The 25,340-nt window shown below is 41.9% G+C and overlaps 1 protein-coding gene across 2 annotated transcripts in view; it reads right to left on the bottom strand.

Annotated features, from left to right (window-relative positions):
• The window catches only part of cacnb4a (calcium channel, voltage-dependent, beta 4a subunit), a 273,005-nt gene extending 249,305 nt beyond the window's left edge, over positions 1 to 23,700 (bottom strand). For both annotated transcript variants that reach the window (XM_052011408.1, XM_052011418.1), the window contains exons 1-2: positions 22,041 to 23,700; positions 21,523 to 21,615 (exon numbers count right to left, since the gene is read on the bottom strand). In XM_052011408.1, the coding sequence (XP_051867368.1) occupies positions 21,523 to 21,615; positions 22,041 to 22,124 (177 nt within the window). In that variant the 5' untranslated portion in view covers positions 22,125 to 23,700. The remainder of the gene's footprint in view (positions 1 to 21,522; positions 21,616 to 22,040) is intronic.
• Between the last annotated feature and the right edge of the window lie 1,640 nt (positions 23,701 to 25,340).

Here is a 25,340-nt window from a genome sequence, read left to right as displayed (position 1 = left end):
TCTTATTGTACTAGGGAACCATTTAATAGTCTTATAACAGTGGGATAGCAGCTGGTAGTATGTGCTTTCAGGCTTTTGTAACTTCTGCCCAATGGGGTGGTGGGGAGGGGAGGGAGAAGAGAGAATGTCCTGGGTGGGTGGAGTCTTTGATTATGCTGGCTGCTTCACCCAGGCAGCGAGTAGTATAGACAGAGTCCACAGAGGGGAGGGGAGGCTGGTTTCCATGATGTGCTGAGCTGTGTCCACAACTCTCTGCAGTTTCTTGTAGGTCACGGGCAGAGCATTTGCCATACCAAGTCATGATGCATCTGGATAGGATGCTTTCTATGGTGCATTGACAAAAATTGGTGAGGGTCAAAGCAGACGTCCCAAATTTCTTTAGCCTCCTGAGGAAACAGAGGCAGTGGTGAGCTTCCTTGGCTGTGCCATTTATGTGGTTGGACCAGGACAGGCTGTCGGTGATGGTCACTCCTAGGAACTTGAAGCTCTCCACTCTCTTGACTTTAGCACCGTTGATGTAAACCAGAGCATGTACACTGCCCTCTTCCTGAAGTCAATGACCAACTCTTGTTTTGCTGACATTGAAGGAAATTTGTCGTCATGACACCATGTCACTAAGCTCTCTATCTCCTTTCTGTACCCCAACTCATCATTATGTGAGATACAGCCTACTACGATGATATCATCTGCAAACTTGTAGATGAAGTTAGAGCAGAATTTGGCCATGCAGTCGTGATTGTATAGGGAGTAGAGTAGAGGGCTGGAGGACACAGCCTTGTGGGGCACCAGTGTTGAGAATAATTGTGGCAGAGATGTTGCTGCCTATCCTTACTGATTGCAGTCTGTTGGTCAGGAAGTCAAGGATCCAGTTGCAAAGGGAGGTATGGATTCCCAGGTCTCAGAGTTTGGTGATGAGTTTGCTTGGAATTATATTATTGAAGGCAGAGCTATAGTCAATAAACAGCAGTCTAACGTAGGTGCCTTTACTGTCCAGATACTCCAGAGAGGAGTTTAGGGCCAGTGAGATGGCATCCACTATAGACCTGTTTCAGTGGTAGGCGAACTGCAGTGCACAAAACAGCTGCTAGTGAGAAAATGCATGGAAAGATAACCAAGGACTCTCAACCAATGGTAAATGGGTTTACTTGATAAATGCAACGTTTGCAAATGCCACCCAATCAAATCACATGTGATAGTGCTCCAGAAATACCACCAACTAGAGTCAGCAAACTAGCTTTGACCCTCAAGTAAACCCTTGCAAGGTTCAATGGTCAAAACCTGACGGTCTTGTAGAAAGATTACAACCAATGCCCTCAATGACTAAATCATCTCCTCCTTGTTTTTGTGTTCCAAATCCCCCGAGATATTCAGTTTGTTCTGCTGTGCTGTTCACTGAAAACAAGAACAAGTGTCAGAGATGAATAAGTAGATAACAAGAAATTGAGAGCAAGTGGAGCTGAAGTGACTGATACAGCTGAAATAAGAGCTGTAGCATTACAAAAATAACAACAATTTACATTTACTCAGCATAGTAAAACAACCTAAGACACAATGCAGGACTGTCCATCAAAACCTCACACTGTTGCAGAAGGAAAATTTAGGATAACCAACAAAAACTTGTTTAAAAAAAAGTCAAGGAAAAGCTTAAAAGGAGAAGAGAGGTAGAGAGGCAGAGGGGGAAAAAAATCCTTTGTGTCGAGACCCAAGCACATTGTGTGAAAGCATTAAGTGGTAACACATGGGTAATTAATTGTATTTGTGAGCTCAACAACGTTATCTGAGCAGCCGTCGTGGGACTGGTCATATTGTAAAGGAGTGAAGGTTGATAAATTAAGACACGAACTAGCCTACCATGAGCTCAGCACAGCAGCCTGGAAGCACGTTCACATTTCTAGTAAGATGTTCAGCATCCTTTATGGATGAAGAACAATAATAGACCCATTCCTAAAACAGGTGTTAGGCTGTCTACAGAAGAAAATAATTAAAGAATAGTTACAGCATAGGAGGAGGCCATTTGGCCCATCAAGTTTACACCAAATACAGCATTCCTGTCAGTTTCATTCCCCTGCTCTTCCCTGTTGCTGTCCGAATTCTCACTCGTGCTTATCCAATTCCTTTGTGAATACATTGATTGATTCCACTTCTATCAACCTCACAGGCAGGGAGTTCATAGAGGGTCACTTAAAACTGATGTGTACAGGAACTTTTCATAGAACATAGAACAGTACAGCACAGAATAGGCCCTTCAGCCCACAATGTTGTGCCGACATAGCTATTCCCTCTTGCCTACAGAGTGCCCATATCCTTCTATTTTCCTCTCATTCATGTGACCATCCAATCCCTTCTTGAAAGCCCCCAATGAATTTGCCTCCACCATCCTATCAGGCAATGCATTCCAGGCATCCACCACTCTCTCAGTAAAAAAACATACCCCTCACGTCTGTTCTGAACCTACCCCCTCTCACCTTAAATGCATTTCCTCAGAGGGTGGTGGAATTCTCAACCCCGGAGGGTTTGAAGATGAGATCATTGGATGTATTTAAAGAGGAAGTAGATAAATTTTTGAAAGATCAGGGAATTGAGGGCTATAGGGAACTGGCATTGCAGCAGATCAGCCATGACTACGTTGAATGGCAGGGCAGGCTTGAGGGGCCTACTCTTATTCTTATTTTCTTATGCTCTTATTATAAGAGAAGATACAAAAGCCTGAAAGCATGTACCACCAGGCTCAAGGACAGCTTCTATCCCGCTGTTATAAGACTATTGAATAGTTCCCTAGTACGATAAGATGGACTCTTGACCTCACAATCTACCTAGTCATGACCTTGCACCCTATTGTCTACCTGCACTACACTCTCTCTGTAGCTGTGACACTTTATTCTGCACTGTTATTATTTACCTTGTACTACCTCAAAACACTGTGTAATGAATTAATCTGTATGAACAGTATGCAAGACAAGTTTTTCCACTGTACATGTGACAATAATAAACCAGATCCAATATTTGTGCAAGTATACATCCAGGTCCCTCTATTGCTGCAAATTCATTAGAACCGAGCTATTTAGTCCATATTGCCTCTCATTGTTTCTGCCAAAATTCATTGTATTAAACCTTCTCTGCCGCCTTCATCTGCCATGCAGCTATTCCACCTATCCTTCTCCTCCGTGTTTTATCTGACTACCAAGTTTTGCCATTCACAAATTTTGCCACGTACACCCATTAAAAAAGTGATCCCAGTAACAGTGGTCTTCAGGAACCTAACCTTCATACTAGGCCCTCTGCTCAAGATCTGATGCACTTATCCAGGGACTACATTTGTTAGAAATGTATATATAAGATAAGATATCTTTCAGTCACATGTACATCAAAACACACAGTGAAATGCATCTTTTGCGTAGAGTGTTCTGGGGGCAGCCCGCAAGTGTTACCATGCTTCCAGCGCCAACATAGCATGCCCCAATTGGTACGTCTTTGGAATGTGAGAGGAAAACAGAGCACCCGGAGGAAACCCACAAAGACACGGGGAGAAAATACAATCTCCTCAGACAGCGGCCAGAATTGAACCCGGGTCGCTGGCACTGTAATAGCGTTATGCAAATCGCTACACTACCGTGCCTGCCCTCTACAGTTCGAGTGGGGAGCCGGGATGAACAGGTACATTTGATAGGTATATTTGCAGATATGAATGGGTAAATTTGACCCTACTTTAATAGAATGTGGGAAAGTGCTACCATATGCCCTAATAACTTAGGCAGTCATTGTCAGAAGTCAGGTACAAAACTTTGAAGGTTTCCATCACAGGTTTGAATACACAATTGATTTCACTTACATTAGTAAGTGATTTAAGATTGGCATAAGTGACCTTTTACCTGACCAACTATGGATACAGCTTCATTTCAGTTCCATTTCTTTTAATGAAGGTTTGTCAAGGGAATGAAAAGAAATTCTTAGTTACATGCAGTCCTAGCAAAAATCAGATTTACACTGCATTCTATTGAAATAATCAAATTGTGTTTTTTGTGGTGGCGATTGACAAATCCTCTGGAGGAACAAACAGCAAAGACAAGCTGCATGCAAAATATTAAGAATAATTTGGAACAGAAGGATAGAGGCAGCTGGAGATTTGCATCGACAAGAGGCAAGCTGAAACCAAGATGGAATGCAGTTAGACACTGCTAATGGACAGCAGTATCAGCACTGAAAGCTGCTACAGCAGCATAAAATAGTGTTCAGTTACTGGACTAGCTGCCAGAGTTCTAGACAATTACCCAAAGACACAAATTCAAATCCTGCCATGACAGCCTGAGATTTTAAATTTAATTAAATAAATCTGGAATTTAATAAAAAGCTAATCTCTGTAATGGTGAGCATGAAACTCCTAGATTGTTGCAAAAATAAATCTGGGTCATTGATGCCTTTCAGAGGGAAAAAAAAATTGTTGTCCTTATCTGGCATGCGTTAAGAGTCAACCAGCAACCACTTCCATTGAACAAATAAAAAATTAGACAAAGCAAATCACCTGATACCTGTGGTCAGTCCCAAAGGAAACAGAAAGTTAACATAACTTCAAACACTGTGGTGTGAATGTCCATTATTTTGACATCATCTTAAAAAAAAAGATATTTATGTGATAAATATTTGCATAGCAGGTATAGGGACATCTAGTGGGAGACTTAAAAATGAGAAGAGTTCAGGGTAAGCATGTTCCGTTAGATTGAAGAGCAAGGCTGGCACGATTAGGGAACCCTGGCTGATGAGGGAGATTGAGGCTCTGGTCAGGAAAAAGGAGGCATATGTCAGGTATAGGTGGTTGGGATCAAGCAAATCCCTTGAGTAAGGGATACAGGAGTACACACAAGGAGGAATATTGGAGGGCAAAAAGGAAACAAGATATCTTAAAGGTCAGCACAACATTGTGGACCAAAGGGCCTGAATTACACTGAAATGTTCTATGATTCTATGATCTCTGGCAGATAAGGTAAAGAATCCCAAAAGATTCTGTAAGTATATTAAGAGCAAAAGGGTAACTAGGGAGAGAATATGTCCCCTTAAGGAATAACGTGGTAATCTATGTGTGGAGACACAGGAGATTTTAAATGAATATTTCATTATTTTCTTTACTGTAGAAAAGGAAATGGAAGCCCGCGAGTTCAGGGAAGAAGGCAGTGATATCCTGAAGCACATTGGCATTAGGTGGTGGTTTAGGTGGTATTAAAGTGCATAAAGGTGGATAAATCCCCAGGGCTTGACCAGATGTATCCTAGGACATTGTGGGAAGCAAAGGAGGAGATTGCTGGGGCCCTGGCAGAGATTTTTCTAACTTTGTTGGCCACGGGTGAAACTGGAGACAGGAGGGTTACTAATGTTGTGCCTTTGTTTAAGAAGGGCTGCAAGAACAGACGGGGGAACTCCAGAGCAGTGAGCCTTACATAAGTGGTGGGAAAGTTACTGCAAGGAATTCTAAGAGGACAGGATTTATTTGTATTTGGGTGACACCAAAGTTGATGGTACAGTGGACAATGAAGAAGGTTGTCTAAGGTTACAGCAGGATATTGATCAACTGGGAAAGTGGGCAAGGGAATGAAATTTAACTCTGACTAGTGTGAAGTAATGCATTTTGGGAAGTTAAACCAGGCCAGGACATGCACAGTCAATGGCAGGGCCATGGGGAGTGTTACTGAACAGCAAAATCGTGGGGTACAAGTACACATTTTCTTGTAAGTGTTGACACAGGTATACAGTGGTGAAGAATGCGCATGGTATGCTTACTTTTATTGGCCAAGGCATTGAGCACAGGAATTGGGATGTCATGTTACAGTTGTACAAATCGTTGGGTCGGCGACACTTGGAGTATCACGTGCAGTTTTGGTTGCCTGGCTGTGGGCAGGATATGATTAAGCTTCAGAGGATGCAGAAAAGATTTAAAGGGCGATACATGGACTGGAGGGTTTGAGTTATAGGGAGAGACTGGATAGGCTGGGACTGTTTTTCCAGGGGCAAAGGAAGCTAAGGGGTGACCATGTGGAAGTTTATAAATTACGAGGGGTGTAGATAGGATAGAGAGTCACAGTTTTTCCTCCAAGGTAGGGGAGTCAAAACCTAGAGGGCATAGGTTTAAGCTGAAAGGGGGAAGATTTAAAGGGGTCTGAAAGGCAAGTCTTCAAACAGAGGATGGTGGGCATACAGAATAAACTGCCAGAGGAGGTAGTAGAGGCAGGTACAATTACAACATTTAAAAGACATTTGGATAGGTACATGGATAGGAAAGGTTTTGAGGGAGATGGGCCAAATGGGATTAGTGTACATAGGCAACTTGGTTGGCATGGACAAGTTGGATCAAAGGCTCCATTTCTGTGCTGTATAATTCCATCACTCAATGAATATTATCTAATGAATCACTCTCACCAGATGAAAGAACTTGCATTCAATTGTTGCAATATCACTCATCCTGGTCTCAATTAAATTTGTCTGGTTACTTTTTTATCTCATCTTGACAGTGTAAAAAGAACATAATGACACTGGTAAAATGATCTTTCATTTTGTTACTCTGAGAATTAAGTTTCTAGAACTCACCTTGAATGAGATAGAGGCTACAGAGCCACAGATAATGTGAAAGCACTGGAGAATTCATATGTATTCTTGTCATTTTTACCCATCTCGTGCTCTTTTCTATTATACATGAAATAGCAGGAATAGACCACTCAGTACCATTTGATCATGCCAACTGGACAATTTGACCTGATTATAATCTAAAATCCACATTCATGTCCACCCACAATAAACTTTCACCCACTTGCTTATCAAGTATCTACCTCTGCTTCAAAACTGTTCAAAAGACTATAAAAAGAAGAGAGTTCTAAAGACTCTTGACACTCAGAGAAAAAGAATATCATCTGAACTCCATCTTAAACGGTCACCTCTTATTTAAGTGACTTATTTCTATCTTCTCCCCAACAAAAGGAAACATCCTTTCTACATCGACCCCATCAAGACTCCTCAGCATCTTGTATGCTTCAATCAAATCCTTTTTCACTTCTCTGAACTAACCAATCTGACCTTTCCTCATGAGGCAACCAAGCCATTCCAGGTATTAATCTAGTTCTCTGAACTGCTTCCAATGCACTAGCATCCGTCCTCAAACAGTATTCCAGAGGAGGTCTCAAGAATTACTGAAGCATAATACCCCTGCTTTTGTGATCAATTCCCTAGAAGTAAACAGTAACATTCTGTAGCTTTCCTAATCACATTGCAAACTAGCAATTTTCCCCAAATATTTCATTAGAACACCCAGATCCCTCACTATTAGATAATATGTTCTTCCTTTATTTCTCTTGGCAAAGTGAACAATTTTTCATTTTCCCCACATTTTACTCCATCAGCCAGTTCTTTGTCCTTTCACTTAACCTATCTCTATCCCTTTGTGCCCTCATTATATCCTCTTCAAAACTTAGCTTCCCACTTTTTATGTCATTAGCAGATTTAGCAACCATCCTTTGGTACCTTCACCCAAGTCATTTTTATAACTTGTAAAAGATTGAGGCCCAGCACCAATTCCTGTTACACACCAGTAATTGCATCTCGTGAAATCAGAAGGCAACCCATTTCCATTTCCCATTAACCAACCAACCTTTTATCTCCTACGCCATGAGCTTTCATTTACTGCAATATCCTTTGATGCAGCATCTTATCAACTCAATTCTGGAAACCATAAATCCATCATTTCCCCTTGATTTGCAGCAGATGTTAGTTCCTCAGAGCTCCATAATTTCCCTTTCACAGAACCTTGTTGACTTTGCCTGATTACCTGGAATTTTACTCAGAACCCTGCTATAATTTCCAATATAATTAAGCTAACTGGCCAGTAGTTTCCCATTTTCAGTCTCCTTTTTGAATAAAAGAGTTAGGTTCAATTAAATTGAAAGATAACAAACCTTCCTTAAATCTAGAAAATGTTGTGAATAATTGTAGATATGTACAACTAAAGCAGCATTGTGGATCTCCCTAATGCACTTTGTCAAAGTTTCAGTAATAACTGGAACTTGAACTGTGTGATTCACAGAACATGATCAAGTTTCTCTGTTATGTCAGTGCTGAAACTTTCAGCATCGTGCTTCCTACTGATGTGCTGTTGTCACCATTTAGTTCAGCAGATTCAATCTTTGCAGCCAGCTGCCAAAGGGACGTGCCACACCACAACCAGCTACAGGGCAGTGGTGCTACTGAAGGTATAGATGCTATAATGATGGGACGGGTTTGGGAGAGTCCTCCAAAGGGATCAGGGAGACCTGTGCAGACTGATGAAGAACAATGCCCATAGGAGATACTTTCTTTGTGCTGGGTGACACTGCACCCTTCCAGGTCTATTATCTGGTACTTTTGGCAGAAAGTTGCCAGGGAGCTCTCTGCAAGGATGAGTACAAATCATTTAATGCCCAGACTTTGGAGATGCCAATGAAATAGTGGAGATAAACCCTGTGCCTGTTCTGCCTACTCATTTGGGCTGAAGGAACAGAACATTACTTCTAAGAACATAGAAGTAGTGAGCCATGGACACCCCATCTGCTCCACCTTTCAATAAGAACATGGCTGATCTAATCTTATCCTTGATTCCACTGCAGACCAAACACCTGTATCTCATGGCCTTGAATATTTTTAGTGGTCTTTTTCCACAGGTCTCTTGGGTCAAGGATTCCAAAGCTTCACAACCCTCCAAGAGAAGAAATTCCTTCTCATTTACATCCTAAATGAGCAACATATTCTGAAACTCCATCCACTGGTGTTAGAATCTCTCACTAAGAACAACATCTCAGCCTGAAAATTGTATGTTTCAGTAAGATCACTTCTCATTCTTCTGAAGTCCAATGATGACAGGACAAGATGCTCAATGGTTTTTTTTAATGAAAACTCCCTCAAACCAGGAATGAACCTACTGAACCTTTTTCATTTTTGCACTGTTTCCCATTTAAATACATTCCTCCTTAAATAAGGAAACAAAAACTATGTGGTGGCGTCTCACCAACACTATGTGAAGTTGTGAAGTTATAACAAGAGTTGCCTTCTCTACTTCATTCCCTTTCCATTAAATACCTACAGTCCATTTGCCTTCCTATCCAGTTGCTGAGTTTACCTTTTAACTTTTTGGATTCAATGTACAAGGAATATGTACAATACATATCCCCTTGTAAAACAGCAAGTTGCAGTCTTTATTTAAACAATCTTCTGCTTTTCTAGTAATTCTACCTGGATAACTTCACTCTTCCCCACATTATGCTTAATCTACCAATTTTTCACCACGTTTCACCTATTTATATCCTTCTTCAGACTGTTTCCTTATAAATAACTTCTCTGCCTATCTTTGTATTATCAGCAAATTTGGTTACAATACTCTCAGTTCCTTCATCTAAGTTATTAATGTAGAATGTAAATAGTTGATGTCCCTGTACTTAACTCTGCAGCTTGCCGAACTGAAAATGATCCATTTATCCTCATTCTCTGTTTTCTTTGTTCGCCATTTCTCTGTCCATGCTAATATTGCCCCAATGCTATAGAGTCAGAGTCATAGAGCAATACAGCACAGGTACAGGCCCTTCAGCCCAACGAGTCCATGCCAACTACAGTGCCCATTCAGCTAGTCCCAATTTCCTGTGTTCAGCCCATATCCCTCTAAGCCCAGCCCCTCCATGTACCCACTATCCAAGTGCTTCTTAAATGATAACTATTGTACCTGCCTCAACCACTTCCTCTGGCAGCTCATTCCACATACTCACCACCGTGTGAAGAAGTTGCCCCTCAGGTCCCTTTTAAATCTTTCCCCACGCACCTTAAACCTATGCCCCCTAGTTTTGGACTCCCCTACCCTGGGGAAAAGACCATTCACCTTATCTATGCCTCTCATAAATTTAAATATTTCTAGTAGGTCACCCCTCATTCTCCTACGTTCCAAGGAATAAAGACCTAGCCTGGCCAACCTCTCCCTACAACTCAAGCCCTCTAGTCCTGGCAACATCCTCGTAAATCTTTTCTGCAGTCCTTCCAGTACCTTCTGCATACCTTCTGGTATGTCCTTCCTATACCAGGGTGACCAAAACCATACACAGTACTCCAAGTGCAGTCTTACCAACGACTTATACAACTGAAACAATGTCCCAATTCCTATACTTAATGCCATGAATTCTTACCTTCTATTTTAACCTTGTGTTATCTTACCAAAAACGCTACATTTATCGGTTCCCCACTATCCGCCCTGTTCATTACATCCTTAAAAGAATGCTAATAAATTTATCAAATACTATTTTCCAATATTAGCTCTGCTTGATGGTAGGATGAATTTCCAAGTGTCTTGAAACAACATTATTCATGATGGATTCTGTTAGTTTCTCTTTGTGTGACCTCCCTTTGCAGCAGTGAGCATTAGACCAATATGTGCCGGAAATCAGCTGTCTCGGATAATCCCAAGGCTAGGAAGCTGAGAGTGACCTTGACCCTGACTTCCATGGGCAAATCAGTCAAGACACACAGAAGTTGCATGTGAGGTCACAGATCTCAGTGGGAACAAAGAATATAATTTGAGTTTTGATACTTTAGATGGCATTGTTTAAAAGAAAACTGGGATTAAGAAACTTGGCTGTTCTGTGAATAAATAAGAACTGTTTTTTTCTGACAATTGAGGTGCTGTGCTGCTCTTAACCTTGTGGCAAAGTTTCACACTGAAAAAAAAGCCCAAGGGAAACAAAAATTCTGCTAAAACTTAACTTTCCCTACAAAGCAATATGCACTCAGAAATATTCACTAAATTGCTCTAATCCACGTTAATCTGATTTTCAACAGCATAACACCACTTCTACTGAAGCTCTGTGAAGATGTTTCTCACACCTTGTCTCTTTATAACTTGATCTGAAATACATGGAACATAGAACAGTACAGCACAGGAACTGGCCCTTCGGCCCACAACATCTGTGCCATTCTTGATGCCAATCCAAATTAATCCCATTTGACTACATTTGATCTATTCCATTCCATCTATTCCATTCCCTGCCTGTTCACGCAAGCTAAGATATCTTTAGTCACATGTACATCAAAACACATAGGGAAATACACCTTTTGTGTAGCGTGTTCTGGGGACAGCCCACAAGTGTCGCCACGCTTCTGGCACCAACATAACATGCCCACAACTTCCTAACCCATACGTCTTTGGAATGTGGGAGGAAACCAGAGCACCTGGAGGAAACCCATGCAGACACGGGGAGAAAGTACAAACTCCTTACAGACAGCGGCCAGAATTGAACCCGGGTCGCTGGCGCTGTAATAGCATTGCACTAACTGCTACACTACCGTGTCTGCCCACATGTAAATGCCTCTTAAACTGTGCTATCGTATCTGCTCCCACCACTTCCGCTGGCAGTACATTCCAGGCACCTACCATGCTGTGTAAAAAAACTTGTCTCATAAATCTCCTTTAAACTTTTCCCCCTCTCACTTTAAAGCTATACTCTCAGCTATTTGACATTTCCATTCCGGGAAAAAGACTCTGACGATCTACCCATCTATGGTTCTTCATCTTATTTTAAAATATACTTCTTTCAGGTTGCCCTTAGCCTCCAGTGCTCCAGAGAAAATAATCCTGGTTTGTCCAACCTCTCTTTATGGCTAATACTCTCTAATCCAGGCAACATCTTGGTGAACCTTTCCTGCACCTTCTCCAAAGCCTCCACACCCTCCCTTGTAATGTGGTGACCAGAATTGCAAACAATACTCCAGATGTGACCTGCTCAAGTTTTATACATCCTCAACATGACTTCCCCAACTTTAATACTCACTGCCCCAAACGATGAAGGAAAGTATGTTGTACACCTTCTTTACCACCCTATCTACTTGTGTTACCACTTAGAGAGCTCTAGACTTGCACCCCAAGATCCCCCTGTTCAACAATGCTCCTTAGAGTCCTGCCATTTACTGTATACATTTCTCTTGCATTTGATCTATTAAAGTGTCAGACTTCACATTTGCCCAGATAGGACACCACTGGACACAGAATGATGCAGGAATATGGTAATAGAGTGACCATCACTATTCAATTAGATCCTGTTTGATTTGAACCCTGAATCTGTTTACCCACTATATCTATTTACACCCCTGCCAGTGGAGAACTCCTCTGCCTTTCTTCCAAATAATGATTTTCCATCTACCCGAGAGCGAACAGAGGACATTTAAACAGACCCACCTCTAGTGATGCAGCACTCACTCAGCACTACAGTAATGGATCAGCCTAGATTTTTGAGTTTAACTTTTTGGATTCAGGCTTGAACCCACAACCATCTATCTTTGACGCCACAGCTAACACCAATACCCTCAAGGTCATTATCCTGCATGGATAAAGTTTTTCCTGACTTCAGTCCTAAATGGCCCGGCATAATTTTATGGTTATACCTCTTCATTTTGGATTTCTCACCAGAAATAAAAAATCTTTTCAGCATTTAACCTATCAAGGTCATATTAACTTCTAAAACACATTAGTTAGATTGTCTTAAAACATCCCAAACCCAAGGGAATGCACAAGTTAATGCAATCTATTCTCACGTTCTTCCTTCATGTCTTCTCTTTTGGTGTCGATAGTCACTTCCACAGTTCTTCTACATTGCTGGATTTGTACTTTTGATACACTAATGTTATAAAGCTTGATATTGTCTATAAACACAAGAGACGGCAGACACTGGAACACTATCTATTGACTGCAGTTGCTTCTGCACAAATAGAATTTGGCCTTTTAAGGTATATGCTGGCTTTGCATTGGAGGGAAAATATCTGAGAATACTTCCTATTGTGGTCTGTAGATTTATGTAGCCTAGTTTACTGTATAGATGGATACGTGATGCTCGGCAAGGATATGGTGAGCAAAAGGGCCTCTTTCGGTGCTGTACAATTCTGTGAGAGGTTTGGAAAATCATAATCTAATCAAGTTGTGTCAGAATTGCTTCATGAAGTAGAAATTATGATTGACAAATGTATCAGAATTTTTCTATCAGAGTGAATGGAGGAGAACCAGTAGATATACTGTATTTGTACTTCCAGGTGTTCGATAAGGTGTCCCACAAAAGGTTAAGCTACAAAATAAGAGTCCATGTTCTGAAGAAAGGCCTTCGACCTGAAGCATTAACTCTATTTCTCTTTCCACAGAGAACCTGCTGAGTATTTCCAACACTTTGTTTAAACTTTATATTTTCAGCATCTACCGATTTGTTTGATTTTCAGGAGCCCCTAATATTGGAGGTAGCATATCAAAGTGGACAGAGAATTGGCTAAGAGGCAATAAGCAGCAAGTGGGGACTAGGATCCCGAGAGGTCCTAATGGACTACAGTCCTGATGTGGGTTTTCAACACAAAACTTCAACCATCCCTTTGCCTCCGTGGATATTTCTTGACCTGCTGAGTTCTTCCAGCAGTTTGTTTACTGTCTCAGGGATGTCAGGTGCATCATCATCCTACTGAATGGTAGAGCAGAGTCCAGGAGTTGAACGATCTACTCTTGTTCCTCCTACATGTGGATTTTTTTTTAATATAAATAGTGAGAGATTGAAAGGTGCCAATGTTCAGAGGGATCTGAGCGCTCGTGTACATGCATCACAGAATGTTAACATGCAGATTCAGCAAGGCAGATTATATGTTGCAAGCATGTTTGAGTACAAGTACAAATTTCTTACTTGTATTAAATGGAGTTCTGGTGAGACCATATCTGCAATACTGTGTACAGTCTGGTCTCTCTACCGAGGGAAGAATATACTTGTACCAGAGAGTATAATGAAAGGTCACCAAATTGATTACTGGGATGATGGGTTTGTCATGCAAGGACAGATTACTCAGACCGAACCCATAATCTCTTGAATTCAGAGGGAAGCGAGGTGATCTCATTTAAACTGTGCAAAATTCTTAAGTGTCTTGACAAGGCAGATGCAGAGCTAATATTTCCCATGGCTAGAGTGTTCAGAGTCAGGGGATCACAGTTTCAGAATGAGGGACCAGCTATTCAGGACTGGAAATTTGTTCAACCAAAGGGTAATGAATCTTTCAAATTCCCTGCTACAGAGGGCTGCTAAGGCACAGTTGTTAAGTATATTCAAGGCTGAAATTGGTTGATTTTCAGATATCAAGAGAATTGAGGGATATAGGGTTAGTGCAGGAAGTGGGACTGAGGTTAAACAGCAGCAATGGATTTACTGAATGTCTGAGCAGGCACAGGGGCTAAACAGCATAATCCTGCTTCTATGTTCTTATGTCACATTCTTCAAATCCACACACTTACTCTAAATAAAAGATATTGCTATGGTAACATGTATATATTATACAGGTATATACACACACAATAAAGATTTTTCATGGAAAATATGGAATATTCTTCATTCCAAACCTACTCAGGTCTGCTTTCCAGACTCTTGATGACTTGGTACCTGAACTGGAAAACTTCATCAGCTTTGCTTCCAGGTTACATCCTTCTCTTGCCTTCATGTGATTTATCACCAACTCCTCCAGCTGCTTTGCTGGGGATAAGTTGTCAATCAATATCTGCTGTAACGTATGGGACTCATACAGCCATCTTGTTTACATCTCCTCGTACTCCACTTCCTGAAATGCATCACATGTTGAGGATGTCACCTTCCATACCAGGGATTCTGACAGGTTTCCCATTGTCCTCAACCAAATAGATTCCTCAATCTATGGTTGAGAGGAGTCTCAATGTCCATCCTACATCTGGATTTCTGCCATCACCCTTTCACCTCCCTTCCAGAACAACAACCAGGTTCCCCTTGCCCTCATCTTGCAAGCCTCCAGATTCAATGGATCATCCTCCATTTCTTGCACTTCCAGCAATCTAGCACCATCAAACATCTTCCCCTCCCATTCCTTTCAGCATTCTGAAGCCACCATTCCATGCACAACATACTGGTCCATTCTTCCATCATCTCCAACAAAGCCTTCCCCCAACACCCCCACTCCAATGACACTTTCCCATACATACGGTATACGACATCTGCTCTTTCACCCCTTCCCTTCTCACCCTAGCAATTGTGTTCCAGGGGACAAAACAATTCAAGATAAAAAACAGAAAATGTGCAAAGTACTCAGCATCTCAAGCAGCATTCACGGAAAAGGAAGCATTTTGGATCAATGATCTTTAGAACATAGAACAGTACAGTACAATACAGGCCCTTGGGCAAACAATGTTGTGCCGACCCTTAAACCTCGCCTAAGACTATCTAACCCCTTCCTCCCACATATCCCTCCATTTTAAGTTCCTCCATATGCTTATCTAGTAATGTCTTGAATTTGACCTGCCTCCACCACCACTCCAGGCTGTGCATTCTATGCCCCAACCACTCTCTGGGTAAAAAAACAGCGAGTCTTTCAATCTTTCAACTAAACAACAGTTTACTTATACTTATTTCAATCTGATACTCTCTATTCACTGCTTACAATATGGTTTCCTATGCTTTGGAGCAATTAAAATGCCAGGGGTTGTCCCTTATGGAAAACTTTTGATCGGTCTATGAGTGTGATTCCCAAACTCCCTACTTCTGTACCCAATGCCCCAATAAATGAAGGTCAATAGCCCTTATGCCTTCCTAACCATGTTATCTACCTACATGACCACATTTGAGGATTTGTGGATTAATACTCAGAGGTCCCTCTGTTCCTCAGTACTCCAAGATCCTACCATTCATGGTTTATGTCCCAGCCTCATCAGTGCTTCCAAAATGTCTCAGCTCATTTGTCTGGATTAAACGCCATCTGCCATTTTTCAGCCGATTTCACCAGCACATTGATAACTTCCACACTATCAACAATTCCGCCAATCTTCAAGTCATTCACAAACTTTCCTCCTACTCGAGATAAGATATCTTTATTCATCACATGTACATCGAAACACAGTGAAATACAGCTTTTGTGTAGAGAGTGTTCTGGGGGCAGCCCGCAAGTGTCACCACGCTTCCGGCACCAACAAGCATGCCCACAACTTCCTAACCTGTACGTCTTTTTTGTTGGAATGTGGGAGGAAATCGGAGCACCTGGAAGAAATCCATGCAGACATGGGGAGAATGTACAAACTCCTTACAGACAGTGGCCGGAATTGAATGCAGGTCGTTGGCACTGTAATAGCGTTATACATCCATATCCAAGTCATTCATGTGTGTTACAAACAAGATCACAAGACAGGGGAGCAGAAGTAGGCCATTCAGCCCATCGAGTCTGCTCCAAAGGGAAAAAAGAAGAAAAAATGAGAAATTGAGGGGGGGGGCAAAAAAAAACTATTCTAACCCTGATTTCCAGCCTTATCCCCATATCCCTCGATACCCCGAACTAATTAGATCTCTATTTATCTCTTCCTTAAACACCTCCAATGATCTGGCCTCCACTGCTGTACCTGGCAAGGAATTCCACAAATTCACCACCCTCTGGCTAAAGAAATTTCTCCTCATCTCTGTTTTGAAACTGTACTCTCTAATTCTAAGATTGTGCCCTCTGGTCCTGGACTCACCCACCAAGGGAAACAGCCTAGCCACATCTACTCTGTCCAGTCCTTTCAACATTCTAAGTGTTTCTATGAGGTCCCCTCTCATTCTTCTGCACTCCAGTGAGTACAGTTCAAAAGCCAACAAACACTCATCATAAGTAAGCCCTTTCATTCCGGAAATCATCCTCGTAAATCTCCTGAACCCTCTCCAACATCAGCACATCTTTCCGAAGATATGGGGCCCAAAACTGTGCACAGTATTTCAAATGAGGCCTCACTAGTGCCCCGTAGAGTCTCATCAACACTTCCTTACTTTTATACACAATACCTCTCGAAATGGATGCCAACATAGCATTTGCTTTCTTTACCACCGATCCAACCTGGTGGTTAACCTTTAAGATATCCTGCACAAGTACCCCCAAGTCCCTTTGTACTTCTGTATTTTGAATTTTCTCCCCATCTAGATAATAATCTGCCCATTTATTTCTGTTTCCAAAGTGCACAACTGCACATTTCTCAACGTTGAATCTCATCTGCCATTTCCTTGCCCATTCTCCTAAACTATCTAGGTCTCTCTGCAACCTTCCTGTCTCCTCAATACTCCCTACTCCTCCACCTATCTTCGTGTCATCCGCAAACTTAGCCACAAAACCATTTATTCCATCATCCAAATCGTTACTGTACAAGGTAAAAAGAAACGGCTCCAACACTGACCCCTGCGGAACACCACTAGTAACCGGTAGCCAACCAGAACAAGATCCTTTTATTTCCACCCTTTGCTTCCTGCCAACCAGCCAATGCTCCACCCATTCTGTTATCCTACCTGTAATTCCATGACCTCTCATCTTATTAATCAGTCTCTTATGCAGTACCTTGTCGAAGGCCTTTTGAAAGTCTAAATACACAACATCTACCGCCTCTCCCTTATCCACCCTACCTGAGATTTCCTCAAAAAACTCCAATAGTTCTTCCCTTCACGAAACCATGTTGGCTAGGACCTATCTTGCCTTGCACCTCTAGGTATTCCATAACCTCATCCTTGAGGATCGATTCCAATAACTTTCCCAAACAGCATGGATCCATCCCAATACTGATCCTTTTGTTCACCACTAGTCACAGGCATCCAATCACAAAAACACCCCTTTGTTTTCAATTGCCAAACCAATTTTGGATCCACTTTGCTAATTTGCCCTGGATTCTGTCAACCCTAATCTTTTGAACTAGTCTCCCATGTGGGACCTTCTCAAAGGCTTTACTAATGTAGACCTATTTGCATGTAGATACCAGGTCCTCCCTTATGTTAATGAAAATGGCCTTACCCCAATTTAAGACTTTGATTACTGATCCATCTCTATCCTTTTCCAGAACCACTTTAAAACATATGGAGTTATGGTCACTATCTCCAGAATGATTCCCCCACTGACAATCCCTCCATTTGGCCAGATACATTCCCAAAGATAAGGTCCAGTAATACTCCTTCCCTCATTGGTCTACCTACATACACATCAATGAATTCTCCTGGAAAACCTAAAGGAAATCCTCCCTCCCTGAGCCTTTAATGCGAAGGCAATCCCAGTCAATATCTGGGAAATTATAATCCCACAATACCATAACATTATTTTTATTGCTTCTCTCTGATATCTGCTTCTCCATCTCCTGTTGACTACAGGGAGGTCTGTAACCAACCCCGCTCCACCCAAAGTGAAAAAATCCTTTGTGTTCCTGATCTCTAACTAAGTGGCCTAGTTTGAGAAGTCTTCTAGGATATCATCCCTCCGTACTGAAATAATGCAATCTTTGTCTAACAGTGCAACACAGGCACAGTAGTGTAGATGGGCAGGCACGGTGGTGTAGCGGTTAGCGTAACGCTATTACAGCACCAGTGACCCCGGTTCAATTCCGGCCACTGTCTGTAATGAGTTTGTACGTTCTCCCCATGTCCGCGTGGGTTTCCTCTGGGTGCTCCGGTTTCCTCCCACGTTCCAAAGATGTACAGGTTAGAAAGTTGTGGGCATACTATGTTGGCGCCAAAAGCATGGCAACATTTGCAGGCTGCCCCCAGAACACTCTACACAAAGGATGCATTTCACTGTGTGTTTTGATGTACATGTGACTAATAAAGATATCTTATCCTATTAATACCTCCTGCACTTTTTACTCCCCCTAATTCACCTGAAAATGTTATACCCTGGGATGTGGAGTTGCCAGTCCTGCTCATCCTTCAACCACATCTCAGTGATGTTTACTTACTTGTTTGTTGTCTCCTGGACTTACTTTCCTCCTCTAGTTGATTGTATCTCTCCATCTGAGCAACTATCCGAGCCCACTTTCCCTGCCAACTCAGTCTAAACCTTCCTCAACAGCACTAGTAGACCTCTCCATGAGGACATTGGTCCTGCTCTGATTGTTAGTTTCAGTTGCAGCGAAGGTGAGAGGGGGATGAGTAGAACAAAGGGAATATCTTTGATAGGGTGATACCAAAGAGTAAATGGGGCTTTTTCTGGGTTTGTGTACCTCTATTTAGATGGAGACAAAGCAGAGGAGTGAGTGAGATGGTGTTTGCCTAACTGGAACATCACATACTTGCCTTTGCTTTTTGTCTTCCTTTTATCACTTCTCCATTGATCTTCCACTGTTGGACATGCTGAGCTGATGGGACGCATGCCCTTCCTATACATACCAGCCACAGATGTCCCATCTGCCTCTCAGCTTTATACCAGCCACAGCTGCCCCATAAATCAGCCATGATTGAATAGCAAAGAATACTCGATGGGCCAAATGGCCTAATTCTGCTCCTGTCTCTCATCTAGGTGTGGCCCCATTCATCTGAAAGGGTCTCTAACCCATATGGAAAAGGAAAGCATTTTTCAAAATGCTTTCTCTATGCCTTTTCTGTGATTTTTACAGTGCACAAATACTTAACCTCAGTCTGAATTAAGGTACATGGAAATATGGTAAAGTACCTCTAACTACAGATTCACCCCAAATGAATCAAAATAAGGAATTTCATTGGGGAGCAATTTCTCTTTCCAGGTTGATACCAATAGAGAAAGCTACAAGAGTATTATGTCATGGGGATCCACATTGTTGAGTTGACTTTGAAAGGTGATGGAACAGTTTCTAGATGAGAAACAACCATGGAGTTAAAGCCAAGTTGGTGGGACCATCAATGTAGTCGTGATAAGAGGAAGATAATGCGTAGATGATAAGCATATTACAGTTATGCAATAGATTCCAAATACCTTCTCATCTTTTCCTCTGGGTTGCCTCAAAATTTCTGCCCTAGTGCTCAGACCCATAACTTTCTGACAGTGGTTTAAATCCCAAGATTTGACCTCGTAATGCAGGCTGACAATGGAGGAGAACCACAGACAAATTGACAATCATTTAATGTTTCTTAACCCAAGATCCTCAAATGAATAGTATTTGTACCATGCTGCACTTTGTACATCCAAAGATTTTTTTTTAAATATGTCAAGGGCTTGGAGACATTTACAACATGCTAGAATATCCATTAAAAATTAAGTCGCTGGTCTTTAAACAATTATTGCAAAAGATTTGTTCTGTACAAAGGGTGTAGAAAAGTTGTAAATGTACTTTGAGGAATTCAAACTCAGGAACATATAGAGTCATCAAGGACAGAAACAGGCCCTTTGGCTTAACTGGTCAATGCCAACCAAGATTCCATCAAATCTAGTCCCATTTGCCCACATTTGGCCAATATCCCTCTCGGCCTTTCCTATCCATGTACCTGTCCAAATGTCTGTTGAATGTTGTTAATGTACCTGCCTCAGCCACTTCCTCTAGCAGCTCATTCCATATACGAACCACCCTCTGGGTGAAATAGTTGCTCCTCTGGCAAGTCATCTTCAGGTAAGTTTCACACAATAATTGCCATACATTATAAACCACTTTACTTTTATGCTCAGCACTGAGGTGTTATTTTCTCAGTGTAGTAGCTCAGAATTACAAGGGTGGCAGCAGTTGCAAACAGAAGGCAACCCATATGTCAGAGAGAAAAAAAGATTGCAGCACCACATATGGATAATTTTAACCCAAGAGAGAAGCTTTCTTATCCTGGAAAGTTACCATTGCACAATTTATTCTGGTACAACTTTTCTTACTTACTCCATTTAAACTAAATGCAAAGAAAATTCCAAAACTCTTTGGCAGCTTAAACAAAAGGACCCAACAGAAAGGGAACATAGATTTAAGGTAAATGGTAATTATAGAGCAATTAACAACTAAATACCCAAAGATAGTTGGCCTCTAGAAATCATTTTCTGAAGGGATAGCAAGGGCAGGAACCTACAACACGTTTTTTTAAATTAAACAAAAAACAGACTTGGACAAGCACTAGGTGTGGCAAAAGGTGCAGGGTAACCTGTGGGGGTACAGTCTGAAAGGTGTGAACTGGGATTCAACTAGATAGTTCTTTTCATTAGCCTCCAGGGGTACAAGGCTACTTTTTATTGGTGTAAATTTTTATGAAACTTAATCCACTCTTTCAGTTTTGCATCATTCCAGTTCATTAAATTATATGCACCTCTCCTTGGTTAAAGGTGCAACTCACCACCTCCCCTAAGCCCACACACCACCAAATTTTGAGAGTACCAAGTTTACTGGATCAGAATACCATTACTTTCCAAGTACTCAAGCCCTTCTACAAGGTTATAATCGTTATGCTATTAGCGATGACACTAATGGATTATGTTAATTATACTCAATTTTGTATTGTAATAGCTTCTTCGTATTTAAATAAAGACCTGTAATGGAAAAAATGTGATGAAAAAGGCAAAATATCTCCTTATCAAAAAATAAAAATCGTACCACATATGGGACCAAATAGACCGCCGAATCCCAATTACAAAGGAACAGTGCCTGTACTAATAATACTGGGACCAAAGGTTGAGGAATCGCTGTAATGAGAACTTAATTGGCAATTTCTGAGGATAATGAAATCTTTATTTGGGAAGGTGTCTGGAGAGCAAGCCTGTAATCGGTGTTTCCAGTCATACCTGTCGGAGAATGAAACTGGTCGAAGTTGTGTCAGACGATGTGCTTCCATCCGAACGTTTTAATCTACTCCTTCTCCTGTTCACCCTGGTCAACTGGCCGGGGATGGGGGGGGGAAAGAGGAAATAATTACTGTTAGACTAACCCATTAGATCTTGTTACGTGCAAACAATTATTTTTTTTAAGAAGGGATCTCTCTAACTCAAAGTATAACACTAGGAGATTAAACAAGTCACAATTACAAAGTTTAATTAGAAAACTTTGTTGCAAGTTTGCCAATAGATGAACTGAACAGATTGTGAGTGTCACAATGCATTAGTTCACAGTGATGCATTCTCAGCACACGAACTTGCCTCATTTGACAATATTTCTCTGGTATCAGTTCATCTCATCTCATCTGTGACAATAACGCAACATAAATCACAAGCTGCTGTGAATGAGAACGGATAAAACTATATGCTTGTTCCGTTTCATGTCATGATAATAAATCTGATTCTGATGATTTAGGACATGGTTTTACCTGAAAGATCGGTGCTTGTAATCCATCGGCGGATATTTCTTTGGTAAATAAGGGTCCAACTCCGGACATCTTAAAATAGATCATTAGCTCGGGGGCTGGAGATGGGCGGATTGACTGAGCTGGTGTTATTAAGGTAGAAGTCGACGAGCCATCGGCTTTGTGACGGTTTCTCCCCGTTTTCCGAGCCCCCGCGGCCCCCTAGATCTTCATTGGGATCCGCTGGGAATCTCCGCTACTGGAAGGCAGCCGCCAGACGCGGATCCCCTCGGCACAGCGGATCGAATCCTCACACCTTAAACATTAGTCACCTACATCGAACCTGCTCAATGTGCTCCAGTGAAAGCAGGCTACCAGCGAGCAGCTGATCATTCAGAGTCAGGAGTCACTCCAAAAAAAAATGTGGGAGTGATATATAAATTGGGAGGAGGAGTGGTCAATAATCCAGTGGAACCTTGGTGACAAATGACCTTCCTCAACTGCCCTCGTCGCTGTAGAGATGTGCCTGGTTTCTCAGTGCTGCCGTTCGGAGTCAGAATTATTCACGTAGAGAGAGAGAGGGAGACACAGAGAGAGAGAAGGGCCCACCAGAGACCGGGGAGGAGAGTACAACGTTGCACTTTCAGGTTCTGGAAGGTGTGCGTGGCCCCGTTCTAACGCTTGCATTATCGCATCAATGGTCCATTTTAGACTGTCTGCATTTCAATCAGCGTCTCAAGTGGAATTTTGATATGATACAAGCGGAGGCGTTGTTGCAGTAAAGTGTGTGGAGGAAATTTGTATTGAAGTACCGGCTCACGCATGGATGGGAAATGGACAAATGAAATGTGTTGCTCACGTTGAGAAAGTGGTTCATCACCCACAACTATCAGTGAGGGCATTTAATTTGTCCCCCGCAAACTAATGTCTTGAAATTGACACCGGTGCCAAGACATTCACCCTCCGTGGTTCCGAAATCGGTGCTGCTCATCACGGGAACATTCACTACAATCAACAGAAAAACATCTCTCGAACTTGGGCGACAACTCCGTTAATTCGGCACGCCGAGAGCCTTTGCTGGGCGATTGGAGGGTTTTCCGGACTGTTGGGCGTTATTCCCAATTAACACGCTAACACACTTTTTAGTGCATGCTTTATAGATGTCACGCGATACTAGAATAAATTCTCCAGCGAACGCGGTAAGTGTAAAGGAAGCACGGGAACAAAACGAGGAGAGTATCCAGGCGCCGAGGGATGGGAGCCCCAGTGACGTTAAAGGGAGTGGGAATTGATGCCCCAGGGTCACGAAGTGCAGGAAACGGTCCTGGAGTGTTGAAGGCAGCGCGGGAACCGGGGCTCCAGTGTATTGAAGGCAGCGCGGGAACCGGGGCCCCGGCGTGTTGAGGTGAGCCAGATGCCAAGCCATAGGAACTGCTGTTAGCAGATTATCTGAGTTTTCTTGCACATTAAAAGTTGCCTGGCAGCAATTTTCACGTCAATCTTTGCATTGAAATGGGACTGTTCAGAAACTGCATCTGGAGCCATCCCCCACCTGGACACCCCCTCCCCACCAAAACACTGATCAAATCCCACCTTGTGATTGGTCCAGACTGCTACAAGGTAGATCAGTCTGGCAGGCACTGTGGAATCCTGCACTTAGGTGTGTAACATAGAAACATGATGATCATCGAGGGAACACATCCTGATGTTTTCGTATTTGAATTGAACATTGTAAAATGAGTGTAACAGAGGCTTTGAGCGAAAATTGAGGTCACATTGGGGACCGCTGATTTCATGTCTCTTGTATCCAGCAGATCTTCTTGTGTTTGATCATTTTATTGTACTCAATAAACATGTCATAAATTGCATAAAATGCTCCAATTTGATCTGGTAATTGCAGAAATGCCTGCAGTGCATTAATGACGTCATTAGTTGAGTGACTGATACTGATGCTGGACAAACATTAGCATGGGTATCGCGCAGGGAAGAGACCAGACCAGTTTCCCAACAGGCAATAAACTACCTGGAAATGACTGCTGGCAAGCTCTAACCCAGAGAAACACCCTTTATGCAAAATAGGTTCATAAAAATTCCGTGCAACTGGTTCCAATTCTATTCGTTCTTGGCAATCAAAGTCATTTATTTATTTTGCAGATATAAATTGGTGAATGAGACAAACTAGATTGAGTTAACAAAAAAACAGCACAGACCTGAAAATCTAATTGCTTTCTAAGCTGTGTTATGTCCATAATTCTTTTTCATGTACAGTGAGGTTCCATAATGAATCAATAAATTCTTCTAGTGAGTAGCCCAGTTAGAAAGTGTAGGTAAAGTATCAGCAACTCCTGAACAACCTTATCAATAGGTGACTCCACTTATTAATGGAAACTATGCTTCATCATCACTTGCCATTTTTCCTTTCTCATGATTTTGATTTTTGTTTTAAATATAGAATTAGAGGCAGCCACTGGCCATTATTTTAGTTCATGTGATTCAACATTTAGTTAAGCATTGCCATGGTGAACAGGAGCTGCATGGTGCCATAAAGTACATGAATGGAGTTTGACTTTGGTTAAAGAATTCCGGAGAAAGAATGGATCAAGAACCTCACTGGGTTGTTACATTAAATTCAGAAAATTGTTGAGGCTTTTGTGGTAGCTACATAATTTGTTCCCATTTTTTCTGCTGATTCATTTGCTTTAAGTACATTTTACAATAGATAGTGGTCCAGTTACTGGACCTTTATCAAGAGCCCGAGACTATCAATCCCCCCATAATGAGAGGGGAACTAAAATTCATGCAATTATATAGATATGGAATTAAAAGAGTAGCCTTCTTTTTCGGCAGTCCCTCAGGATTGAGGATGATTTACTTCCATTCTGGTTTTGTTGGTTCTGAAGTGGCTAATCAGGCCGATCTAGGAAATACAGACCCTTCCACGGATGGGGCAGTAGATGCCTGAAAAAGCAGGCAGGTGGGTAGTTTGTGAGGTGGTCCGCTTCTTCTCTGCCTACGCAGTGCTTCAGTGCATTCCCAATGTTCTCAGTACCATCACAAATGCTCCTTCTCTGCTTTGAGTGGTATCTCTACTTTGAGCTTCCAAGGAGTCATGGGGTTGTTCAATTTCTTCAAGGAGGCTTTGAGAAGATCCATAAACCTTTTCCTTGTTACACCTGGTAAAATCTAGCTAAAAAATTTGGCAATGGAAACTGATGGATGGTCATAAAAGCACATCTGGTTCACTCATGTCCTTAACTTTCCTGGCATACCATGAACAAATAATTCTTTTAGATCAGACATATAAGGCATAACCACATATTATTT

Source organism: Pristis pectinata, chromosome 1 (genome assembly GCF_009764475.1).
Source record: "Pristis pectinata isolate sPriPec2 chromosome 1, sPriPec2.1.pri, whole genome shotgun sequence".
NCBI lineage: Eukaryota > Metazoa > Chordata > Chondrichthyes > Rhinopristiformes > Pristidae > Pristis > Pristis pectinata.
This window is presented reverse-complemented; position numbering and strand designations above follow the sequence as displayed.